At 35.1% G+C, this 12,857-nt stretch overlaps 1 protein-coding gene across 1 annotated transcript in view; it reads left to right on the top strand.

Annotated features, from left to right (window-relative positions):
- Window positions 1-12,857, top strand: part of LOC107662902 (Golgi apparatus protein 1-like) — a 45,931-nt gene that overhangs the window by 16,967 nt on the left and 16,107 nt on the right. The window contains exons 4-15 of the mRNA XM_016453031.1: window positions 1,290-1,505; window positions 3,050-3,247; window positions 3,430-3,501; window positions 4,032-4,218; window positions 5,523-5,737; window positions 6,272-6,393; window positions 8,205-8,306; window positions 9,369-9,522; window positions 9,801-9,938; window positions 10,040-10,126; window positions 10,820-10,882; window positions 10,957-11,070. Of these exons, the coding sequence (XP_016308517.1) occupies window positions 1,290-1,505; window positions 3,050-3,247; window positions 3,430-3,501; window positions 4,032-4,218; window positions 5,523-5,737; window positions 6,272-6,393; window positions 8,205-8,306; window positions 9,369-9,522; window positions 9,801-9,938; window positions 10,040-10,126; window positions 10,820-10,882; window positions 10,957-11,070 (1,668 nt within the window). The remainder of the gene's footprint in view (window positions 1-1,289; window positions 1,506-3,049; window positions 3,248-3,429; window positions 3,502-4,031; window positions 4,219-5,522; window positions 5,738-6,271; window positions 6,394-8,204; window positions 8,307-9,368; window positions 9,523-9,800; window positions 9,939-10,039; window positions 10,127-10,819; window positions 10,883-10,956; window positions 11,071-12,857) is intronic.

Raw genomic sequence — 12,857 nt, 5'->3', positions numbered from 1 at the left:
GCAGTGTAGAGTAGTGCTTGTTGTTTGTCATTTCTCCGATCACAAATGCAGACATGGTTTTATGTTAACGCGGCGCAATGCAACGCAACGCGTATAAAGACCGCATAAATCATTATAATCCGTAATTATGTCCCCACTGGATGCAACAAATGCCTCGTTTATGATGAGTTTTATTGGTTTTGTCTCGTCGCTCCGGCCGGGGACACGGCATCACAATATGGTAAGGGGCGTAACATTTCCGTCACACGCTTGAGGTATTCGGCCAATCACAACGCACTGGATAACTGGCCAATCAGAGCACACCTCGCTTTTCAGACCGATGAGCTTTGTAAAAATCGACGCGTTTCAGAAAGGCGGGGCATAGAGGAGAAACAATAATGTACATTATGTGGAAAATAATGTGTTTTTTGAACCTTAAACCGCATAAACACATTTCATTACACCAAATAATGTTTTTTTTAGCAACATCATATGACCCCTTTAAATATACGTGCTGCAGAATTCAGAGTGATTTCAGTTCATGATATTAAATATGGTATTTATTTCAGCGATTCAAAGTGGCTTGGTTCATTTACTGTGAATTGACATACTGAAAGACTGTTATTGTGAGCCGTGCGTGTGTAAATGAAGACCGTGCCGCACTTTGTTTTGAAATATACAGATACAAAGACTGTACTTATATGGCAGCAAACAACCAAATTAAAAGCTTGATGGTTTAAACTTTATGGTTTAAACTATGCTTTAAACTTTTGGAAATTATTTTTATTACATTTTTTTTTTAATTATTATTATTTTCGAGTACCATAGTGTTATTACAATATATTTATAAGTTTAGCGTTTTTACTTAATAATAATCAGCACAATAAAAAAAATAATTATTATTTTATAGTCATATTTGAATCAGTCAAAAGCAATGGGAATGTGGGCAATGAAAACTCCAGTAGAAAGAGAATTTTTTCTTTTTTGGTTGCTAAAATAGGTTTGAGTTGGTTCTTGTACAGAGTATACCTAACTATGAACATTCATATTTTTCAAGTTTTTTCAAAATCTTTGAGGCCTAAAAAAAGGGTCCCCCCCCCCCCCCCCCCCCCCCAATAGACAAAAGTTTCCCACTAACCTCTTCACACACGTGTGTGTGTGTGTGTGTTGAATACACAATTTAATTACCATTAGTGAAATTGCCTTGATATTAAATAAGGAATGTAAATTCTTCAACTTAATTTCTGTAGCATTGATCCTTGACTGCTCCATCTCACGGTTAATGAAAGGAGCCTTAATCTGTTTCTCAGCTGAAGGAGTGTGCAGATGAGGAGCGGGGGAAAGGCTATCTGATGCCCTGCCTGGTGGACCACCGCGCCAACATCACAGAACGCCAGTGTCATCAGTACATCACCAAGATGACCAGCATCATCTTCAGCGACTATCGGCTCATCTGCGGCTTCATGGACAAATGCAGAGAAGACATCAACACCCTGCAGTGTGGAAGCATCGCTGTCGGAGAAAAAGTATGCTTGCTTTCCAATAATAGCTGTGAACACTTTGACTGCTTGCCCACTTATAACCGCAAAGCGCTAGAATATCCCTTTTGGGAAACCATAGGATGTTGGCTTGGTACCAGATGGCTCTGTGATGTAGTGACTCTGCCGTTCCCGAAATGTCCACATTCCTCCGTTCACCGCACTTGCCTCGTTCCCCCGGGTGCACTCTGCTGAAAAAATTTTTAAAAGTTCACTTTAGACTTGTCTGTTCGTTGACTTAAAATAGTCTAAATAAGCTCAAACTGCCAAACATACAAGATGGCAAGTGAGGGAGTGAAGATTATATTTAGCTGCTTAGTGGGTTTACATATCTTTTATATGTCTTTTAGATCACGGGTTATGCAGTAATTAGGTACTATTATATGAGTAACTGACAGCTCCTTTTCTGTAGTGCCTTTTGCCTTTAAATATCACTAGTTATTTTGTCATTAAGTTGCATGCCTTAAATTCTGACACTAAATTACTGCGAGTGGGCATTTGAATATCATCATCAACACTAATTTACAGAGTTATTTGTTTACAGTCACCTTGGATAGTGTTTTCTCCTGGACCTCAGGAAGTGTTAGTGGTTAAAGGCAGGGCCGTCACTTTAATTCACGAACCGATGATCTAAAATTGGCAACATTCTTTAGCAGACTTTTTTAGCAAACGTTTATTTTTAAGTGTTTTTTTTTTTTACTTTTATTTATTTGTTATTTTATTTTATTTTGCTTTGATTATATTTTATCATTTCTTTTTATTTATTTATTTATTTATTCGTTTTCCTCACTCTCCCAGTGTTGTTATATTGTTATTAACTAAAACTATTATTTTGAAATAAAGGTGAAAAAAAAAATCTGATGAAAAACTTAAAAATGAATATTAGAAATGTTGCCTTGGGAACTAGATAAAATAATGTTATGTTGAAGTACTAAAATGACTAAAACTGAAATAAAAATAAATCCAAGCTAAATGGAAATGTAAAAAAAAAAAACTAATAAAAATAACAAAAGCATATAAGACATTCCTAAACTTATTATAATTAAATCTGTAACTATAAAAATAAAAATCTAAAACATATTATTAATTATATAATAATATTTTAAATATTTTATCAAAAATATATCAAATAAAATTCTAAATAATAATAATAAATAACAATAAATACTATAATAGAATATAAATAATACTAAAATAACACTGCTCTCTCCCTGCTCTTTTCTGTCTTTCCTATATAAAAAGCCAAAAAGCTCATAAAAATTTAAAACAGTAAATAAAAAAATTAAAAAACACTTTTACTTCACATTCTTCTTTTGTCTTGTATTCAAAAGCATCATTGTTAATCTATTTGGTTTTCAGATTCTTTGTAAAATATCTTGCTAGTTTACATTTTTACTTTGTGATTCATTTTTCCTTCCTTCCTTTTATCCCTTCAGTCTAACAGTCTATTTCTGTTGTCCCAAAATAAACCATACGCCAAGCTGTTCCGAGTCCCAAGGCCAAATATTATGTAATTTTTTTCTTCTGGTTAGGACCCGCATTCCCAGGGTGAGGTGATTGCGTGTCTGGAGAGGGCTCTGGTCAGGGAGGCAGAGCAGAAGGATAATCAAATCAAGGACGAGTGCAAAAAGTCCATCATGCGAGTGGCCGAACTGTCAGCAGACGACTTCCACCTCGACCGCTACCTCTACTTCTCCTGCCGAGACGACCGGGAGCGCTTTTGTGAAAATGTATGTGTTAGCTTCTCTAACAGTTTCCTCTCATCCATCACGATAATGGCAACCTAATTTGCATACTGTTACTACTCACTACAAGTGTGTACTTTGCTGGAAGGGGGCGGGTTGATTACCTCCAATTTACCTGAATTGACCTGTCAGTGCCTAACATTTTATTTATTTGTTTTTGGTTGCAGACCCAGGTGGGAGAGGGCAGAGTGTACAAATGCCTGTTCAACCATAAATTTGAGGAAGCAATGTCGGAAAAGGTGCGGCACATCTATAGTTACCAATACATTGAATTGAATACCACAGATTATGGGAAATAAACCAAAATTTAATTTTTTTGTTTCTCAACCAAATCCGTGCAACAATATGTGCATAAAATGTCAGTGTGGGAGGAAAGTGTCTGATCCAAAGTCATAGTCTTGTAGCGAATCAGCTCATTCATGGGGAAATATGAATAATTAATCATAACTAGTTATAATTAATTATAAATATTTAGATCCGCTGTAGATATTTACTTGACCTCTCAGGGTCAACTGTCTGTCAATTCTAAGAACGTTAATTTCCTGGTTAAGGGAAATAACTTTCTTACTGTACAACTCTACACAGAGCTTGTAGCATAAATCTGCATGATTAATTTGTTAAATATAGCTAACAAAATATATATTGTGTGTTTGATTGGTCCAGACGCTACAGTCTAGAGAGGAACCCACAGGAATGCTGGTGGTCAGTTTAGTGTATGTGTTTGTCCTGTCTGAGTGTCTGTGTACTTAATAAGCATCTCTGTCCACAGTGCAGAAACGCCCTGACCACTCGGCAAAAGCTCATTTCTCAAGATTATAAAGTCAGTTACTCCCTCGCGAAGGCCTGTAAGGCCGACGTACGCAAATACCGTTGTAACCCAGACACCAGCATGCCTCGCGCCCGAGAGGCCAGGCTCTCCTTCCTCCTCCTCTGCTTGGAATCTGCTGTTCACAGAGGTCTGTTAATATCATACTACAGTTGTACTCTGATATTGGCCAATATTATCTTTTTATTTTTCAGTATTCTTTGATATTGGATATTTCATTGTGCGTGTTAATTTTTTATTCTAAACTCATTATTATCATTCATGTTATTATCATACAGTTATTATTAATTTTGACATTTAGATTAGTACCATATATATATACAGTATATATATATATATATATATATATAGTACCAAATATATAGTAAAAAAAAAATATTTATTATAATTTTTCAGTATTGTTTGACAATGGATATTTAATTGTGCGTATTTTTTTTTATTCTACTTTGATTTTTACTCATTATTATTATTATTATTCATGTTATTATCATATGATTATTATTCATATTTACATTTAGAATAGTACAATATCGGTTATCCGCTAATATTAAAGATTTTATTTTTTGTTTTTCAGTATTGTTTGATATTGGATATTTCATTGTGCATGTTAATTTTTTATTTTATTTTGATTATTATTTATTATTATTCATGTTATTATCATATGATTATAATTCATATTTACATTTAGAATAGTACAATATCGGTTATGGGCCAATATTAAATATTTGTTTAGTTTTTTCAGTGTTTGGTATTGGACATTTAATTGTGCATTTTTTATTTTACTTTGATTATTACTAATTTATTATTATTCATATTATTATTATTGTCATATGATCACTGTTCATATTTTTACATTTAAATTAGTACCATATCGGTTATAGGCAAATACTAAAGATTTTATATTTTATTTTTCAGTGTTGTTTGATATTGGGTTTTTAATTGTGCATGTTATTTTTTCTTTGATTATTATTCATTATTATTATTATTACCATATGATTATTATTCATATTTACATTTAGACTAGTACCATATTAGTAGAAGAACTAAATTCACTTACAGTATTAAAAAATGATTTTAATTGTTATTGTACTATTTTTTTTAAATTAGACAAAATGGTATGGAAATTTAATAACAAAAATTAATAAATAATCATCAGCAGCATAGGCCAGGATATGAAACTATAAATTATAAATCTAAAGTAATTAAATATCTAGTGAATATTATACAAATACTTTTGAATTTTTTTAAAACACGAAATGCAGTATACTGTATATTCTGTGCAGTAAATAACGCGCTGGTGTTCTGTTCCAGCCATAGTCTTTGCTTTCATTCATGCATGTTCCCCTGTTCAGGGCTGTTTATTGATTAGCTGCAACCTAATAAGTTTCTTCATTGTTATGTTTCTTCCCGTGGGTTTTACTGCTGTCATCTCAGGCCGTACGGTAACCGGAGACTGTCAGGGTGAGATGCTGGACTACAGACGCATGCTAATGGAGGATTTCTCTCTGAGCCCTGAGATCGTGTTGCATTGTCGAGGAGAGATCGAGGCGCACTGCTCCGGACTGCACCGCAAGGGACGAACCCTCCACTGCCTCATGAGAGTCACCCGCGGGGACAAGGGCACAGTGGACAACCTCTGTCAGACAGCTGTAAGAACCGTTGGGATTGTGGGAAAGAGTATTGCATATTTAATTATAGTTTGTACTTTTTAAAAATAAGTTTCATAGTTTTAAATAAGTTTTTGTGCCACATTCATTTGATGAAAAATACAGTAAAAACAGTAATATTGGGAAATATTATTGCAATTTAAAATAACTGTTTTCTATGTGAATATATTTTAAAATATAATTTGTTCCTGTGATGCAAAGCTGAATTTTCAGCATCATTACTCCAGTCTTCATTGTCACATGATCCTTCAGAGATCGTTCAAATATGCTAAATTTGTTGCTCAAGAAACATTTATAATTATTATAAATATTGAAAACTGTTGTGCTGCTATAATATGTGTCCTTGCTGAATAAAAATATTGATTTCTTTCAAATTTGAACCCAAACTAAATATTTCTGCTTTCTCAGAAATATTTTTTTAATCTGCTTATATGACATCCTTTTATATTGTGGCTGGCATAGAAACATTTTCAGCTGCGACTTATCTCCTGATAAAATTTGATTTGTCTCTTGTAGCTCCAGACTCTTATCCAGTCAGCAGACCCCGGCGCTGATTACCGGATTGACCGCGCTTTGAATGAAGCCTGTGAGTCTGTGATCCAGACGGCCTGCAAACACATCCGCAGCGGAGACCCTATGTAAGTCATGTCAATATAGTGTAAATACTTGCATGAAAGCTTCAGTCATCAATGTTTAAGACTCCAGGGGAAACTACTAAGCAGTAGATAACTGTAGTCTGTCACAGGATTTATTTGGGTTGAGATACCATTCCTGTAGAGATTAATCCTCTTGACCTAATGCTTTGTTTAAAGCATCGATACTGTCTTTCTCTCACAGGCACCATATAAAACTGCAGTGGATTTAGAGGAGAGAGTCAAATCCAATTAAGTGTGCGTGAGGTGTAAATGTGTCACTCTTTTTCTAAGAGGAAGAAAGATGAACAGACATTCAAGCTGAAGAATGCAACTAACAAAACTTTTTTTTTTTTTTTTCCATTTCATTTATTTGGTTTTATGATATTTGAAAAAGTTTTATGAAATTCAGCTTTTTTCCCCTAAATTATTTAATTTAATTTATTAGGCTACGTCCACAGGAAGCCAGAGCTTGCCCTATCCGATCTTTTTTTCCCCTCGTCTCAAGAAATATCTGCGTCCACACGAAACCACGAAACAGACACGAAACGATGTAGTATACATGCCAGACCAGCATGTGGCGCTGTAATTCTGCCACAGAGATACACTAAAAACGGAGAAGACGACTTGGACTATGCGCATAAACCTTGCGCGCGGTATACAAACGAACATGGAACAATACATTTATTAATCTGTGTTAATGTTAGTTAATAAAAAGACAACCGTTCAGTGTTTGTTCATGTTTTTGTTGCTGTTACATGACGTAGCGGTGTCTGACTAGGGGCGAGACGTGGGCTGATGACGTCATCGTTTCAGAAAATATACGGATTCGCTGTCCACACGAAAAAGGGATGTAAAGGGAGGCGTTTTCATATTTATTCACTCTGGGACCCGGTTTCAAAAAATATCGGTTTCACTCTCCCAAAACGCCGGATCCGTGTGGACGAAAAGGCTATACGATACAAAATGTATGCGTATACAGCTAAACGCGTCTCCGTGTGGACGGGGCCTTAGTTTTAATATATTTTATAATATTTGTTAAAAAATTAATAAATAAGAAAAGGCATTTATTTATTTGTTTGTTTATTTATTATATTTGTTAAATAATAATAATATACTATTATATACGATATACTACTAATAATATACTATTAAACAATTTATACTACTGTATACTATAAATAATAATAATCCATCTTTAAATGTGGGTTTTTCTAAAAATTAGCTGTCAATATCGGAATGTATATTAGATTGTACATGCGAATTTCCCTTATTTTTTCACAGAAATTACATTTGACACCGTCTAACTCTTACTTACAGTGCATTTTTAAAACACTAATAATTTAATAATACTGTTAAATGTAGTCTTTCGCAAATCTCAAAACGAATATCCATTTTTCATACTGTTCCTTATAACGTTGTAATGCCCAAATTCACTTGTCAGCTATTTTAGTTTTTAGTGTTTTATTTATTTCAACTAAAGAGTACAGAATTTTGGCCATAACATGAAAATAATAATTGGCTTAATTGGCATATTGACTATAATTTCATTATTAAAAAATAATAATAATAATAAAATCATGATATCACGTCCAAAAAGCTATAGTGAGGTTTTTGCTTATTGATGTAGTTTAGAATGCAAAATAGAAAAGTGAATGAATGAATGAATAAATTAATTATTGAAATATATATGCATAAATGTACAATGCCATTAAAACACAAATTTGCCATTGCTTTTTGAAAAGATCATTCTTGCGTTCATGTTATTTGGTGGATTAAATATAATTAAAAAAAAACATGTATTTGTGTGTTTGTAGGATTCTGTCTTGTTTAATGGAGCACCTTTACACAGAGAAGATGGTTCAGGACTGTGAACACCGTCTTCTGGAGCTGCAGTACTTCATTTCAAGAGACTGGAAGTAATCAACCTAACCTTTCCATTTCCTTTTTCCTTATCTGACCTTACCTGATAACTCAGACAAAATAAGACCCTTGAAACCCCCTCTTATGCTTTCAAGTTGATGTTTTCGAGTATGTTTGTGTAGTAATAACGTTCGAATCCATTCAGTCAGTCGAGGTCGTCGTTGTACGTGTTTAATAGCTCAGCACTCGTCTGCAGTTAGATTTGCGTGCGTGATGCGACCTTCACTGTGTGTCTCTCTCATCTGTTCAGTTTGAAAAGGTTGCCCACACAGTGCCATTATAATAAAGCCCTTAGATGGTCATAACTTAATTCACAGCCCATTAGATTCAAGTGGCTTTTAATTAGAACAGTTTGAAGCAGCAATTTGGTTTGATGGTCCATTGTGACAGACTGCTGTGTGATGCTTTTTTTGTTACAGCCCTACAGACTGTTATTCTCTTCTCTATTGTGGACAATTTTATGTATTTATTTATTATATGTGAACCTGTTTTACATGCTGATTCGTGCAACTAACACTAAATGCGTTTTAACAGATTTGTGTACATACACTACAGTTCAAAAGTTTGAGGTCGGTAAGATTTTTAAAAAACGTTTTTGACAGAAGTCTCTAATGCTCACCAAGGGTTCTTTTATTTGACCAAAAATACAGTAAAAAAATTGTATTGTGATTGTGAAATATTATAACAATTGTGACCCTGGACCACAAAACCAGTCATAAGGGTCAATTCTTCGATTTGAGAAATTGAGATGTATACATCATCTGAAAGCTGAATACATAATCTTTCCATTACTTTAAACCGCATAAACACATTTCATTACACCAAATACACAAAATAATGTTCTTTTTAGCAGCATCATATGACCCCTTTAATGCTTATTTGCTGAATACAAACATTAATTTCTTTAAAAAAAACTCTCTATATAGTTATGATGAAGGATTGATTTCCAGTATAGACACAATTCTACTTTCTAGTTTGCATCACAAGGTCAGAGGTTGAGGTTAAAATCCGGTTAGACATGTGACTCATTTTTGTCTCCTGTGTATATTTTCCTCCAGGCTTGATCCAATCTTATACCGTAAATGTCAGAACGACGCGTCCAGACTGTGTTACACACCGGGCTGGAATGAGAGCAGTGAGCTCATGCCTCCTGGTGCTGTGTTTTCCTGCCTGTACCGCCACGCTTACCGGACAGAAGAGCAGGGAAGACGGGTGAGAAGCACAAATAATTCTCATTAAGACACTGAAGAGACCATCAGCATAAAGTTTGGTCCACTTTACAGTTTATTCTGACTAGGAACTACCCACTTAGATGGGGCGTATAGAAAAGTCAACTGTTTGATCACTTTATATGAGACAACAAGCATGTCGAATGGAGAGCATGTGAATTTGGATCAAGCAATTGAATTTGTATGTCAAAATAGACGATTGGACTGATATTCTGTCAAAATATTCAATAGTAATGTGGAAAAAATTCTTCCAATGTGCAGCTCACCAGGGACTGTAAGGTGGAAGTCCAGAGAATTCTTCACCAGAGAGCTCTGGATGTGAAGTTGGACCCTGAGCTCCAGAAACTCTGCATGACTGACCTGGGCAAATGGTGCAGTGAGAAGACAGACACCGGACAGGTAAAAAATGAGTTTTGGGTTGAAACTCTTCAGTATTGCAGGAGTGTCAGTACATGAGGAGCATTTCTAGGTCAGGGATTTAGAGTTTTTGTCTGCCTCAGGAGCTGGAGTGTCTTCAGGACCATCTTGAGGAGCTGGTGTCAAACTGCAGAGACGTGGTGGGCAACCTGACAGAACTGGAATCTGAGGTTTGTTTCCTATTCCACACCACAGCGTGTACATGAAAACATAAAGGATGAGAGCGTAAAAGAAGATAGGATCTTCTGTACTGTTTTATTTCTGTTATAGTTACTGTTTTGTTGTACTGTTTGCTGTTTATATATATTAACTTTGAAAAGTTTGGGGTCAGTAAGTAATTTTTTTAATACTTTTATTCAGCAAGGATGCATTAAACATTGATCAACAATGACAGTAAAGACACTTATGTTACAAATTTCAATTTCAAGTAAATGAAGCTGTTCTTTTGAAATGTATATTCATCAAAGAATCCTGAAAAAAAATGTATCAAACATGAATTTGTTTTCCAAATTGATAATAGTAAATGTTTAGAATTAGAATGATTTCTGAAGGATCATGTGACACAAAAGACTGGGGTAATGGCTGCTGAAAATTCAGCTTTGCATCACAGGAATAAATTACATTTTTAATTACAGTAGAATAGAAAACAGTTCTTTTAAATTGTAATAATATTTCTCAATATTACTGTTTTTACTGTATTTTTGATCAAATAAATGCAGCCTTGGTGAGCAGAAGAGACTTCCTTCATTATATTTAAGATCTTAAGATTAAAATATCTTATATTTAAATATATAGAATTTTAGAATTTAGGGATTTTTTGGGAGTAATGATCTTGATTTATGGTCATTCTGTTGTGTTCACAGGACATTCAGATTGAAGCCCTGCTGATCCGAGCCTGTGAACCGGTCATCCAGAGCCACTGCCACGTTAGTACTGACAACACACACATCGAATTATTCCCTTTATTTTCAATTCCTCATGTGGGTCTCTTTCCTCCCAGGATGTAGCTGATAATCAGATAGACACAGGGAATCTTCTGGAATGCCTGGTGCAGAACAAACATCAGAGGGAAATGAATGATAAATGTGCTGTGGGCATCACTCATTTCCAACTGGTAAGCCAGTCACATTGTTAAATTTAACTGATGACAAGTAAAAGTTTTCCCAAATGTCATGCTGTCCCAGCAGAGAGCGTACTAAATGGTTTGGGGTATTGATGGATATGTTGACCATGCTAATTATCGGCTGATATTGTGAAAATCAGATGCTACTATGATTGTTATTATAGTTAAATAAAACGAATACTGAGACTTTTCAGACGCGCACTCCAACTCTGCCTCAGCGTCAGGCGCTACTCAAACAAGCGCGGAAAAGCTACTGGTGATGAGGGAGCTTGAGTAGAACAACAGTGAATTGCGGTCAGATGAGATGTTGTCAGGCCATATGTCAGTAAAAACTCATTTTTCTGTCCTGTCAGCCGTTATACTGTCATCGTAGCACGTGCTCTTCAATTGCACACACAAATGCAGTGGCGCGCACCGTACACAATTTCATATTATAGCGCAAATGAAAATGCGAGCATGCAATGTTGTAGTTATGTCGTCAGTTAAGTCATAAAGTTACCAAAAAGGGGATTAAAGATGCCTTAAAACTGTGCATGTATGTAAGTATTTGTTATATATGAGTCACTTTAGGACACAAAAACAAGGTCACCCAGTGAGATCCACACCTTAAACAGAGATGACAAAATTTCCACCTGAAAAAATGAAGCCATGTCTTCTCAGGAAAATCTTCTGTTGTTGCTTTATTTAGGGATACACAGTAATAATTACTACATTATCTGCTTATTAAAAACAGCAATAACTATTTAAACTAAGGACTTCCTACCTTTAAAAAAAGAATACTATTCTAGTACTATATTACAGTAACTTAAATATATATCAAACAGTGCTGTCAAAATTAGCGTTAACACATGCGATTCATTTTTTCAGTTTAACGGCGTTAAAAATATTTAACATAATTAATGCAGGGGCAGAGATAGGGTTGGTCACCCTACTCACAACTGCTGCTTCTGTCTTGTTTTTCTTGACAAGAACTACGTTTATTAAGACGCAGAAAGTCTTTACGGCCACATGAGACGGGAGAATTTTCAGACGCACCCTCCAACTTCGCCTTAGTCCCAGGAGCTAGTCAAAAAAGCACAGGAAAGGTACAGATGATGAGGAAGCTTTACTGGAACAACAGTGAACTGCGGTCAGATGAGATGTTGTCAGGCCATATGTCAGTTAAAACTAATTTTCCTCTCCTGTCAGCCGTTATACTGTGCTCGTAGCATGTGCTCTTCAATTACACACACAAATGTGCCGGTGCACTGTATATCATTTCATATTAAAGCACAAATGAACCTACGAGCATACAATGTCGTAGTTATGTCGTCAGTTAAGTAATTTAGTTACCAAAAAGGCAATTAAAACTGCCTTAAAAATGTGCATGCATGTAGGTATTTGTTATATATGAGTCACATTAAAGAACATGTCTCTGAAATACAGTGGTTTTCAAAACTGTCCTGGAGCAGCAGCACTGTCTCCCTCATCTAACACACCTGATTCAACTCGCCAGCTCATTAGCAGAGAAAAGATAAAGAGTTGTGAGAAAATACGATGTGTGTCAGATCATGTTCAGCAGTGGCAGCTCTTAAAGCAGCCATAATAACCTAATAACCCAGCTGCTGTGATGTCTGTTCATCAAAGAACAAAAGAAAAAAGAGCAAATCAATCACTTTTGTAGCTTTAAGGAGTCGTCTATATTTAAAGGGGTCATATGACGCTATTTAAATTTTTCCTTTCTCTTTGGAGTGTTACAAGCTCTTGGTGCATAAAGAAGATCTGTAAAGTTGCAAAGA

This window comes from Sinocyclocheilus anshuiensis, unplaced genomic scaffold (assembly GCF_001515605.1).
Source record: "Sinocyclocheilus anshuiensis isolate Anshui unplaced genomic scaffold, SAMN03320099.WGS_v1.1 scaffold739, whole genome shotgun sequence".
NCBI classification, from domain to species: Eukaryota; Metazoa; Chordata; class Actinopteri; order Cypriniformes; family Cyprinidae; genus Sinocyclocheilus; species Sinocyclocheilus anshuiensis.
Note: the sequence above shows the minus strand (reverse complement) of the source record. Positions and strands in the feature narration are given on the sequence as shown.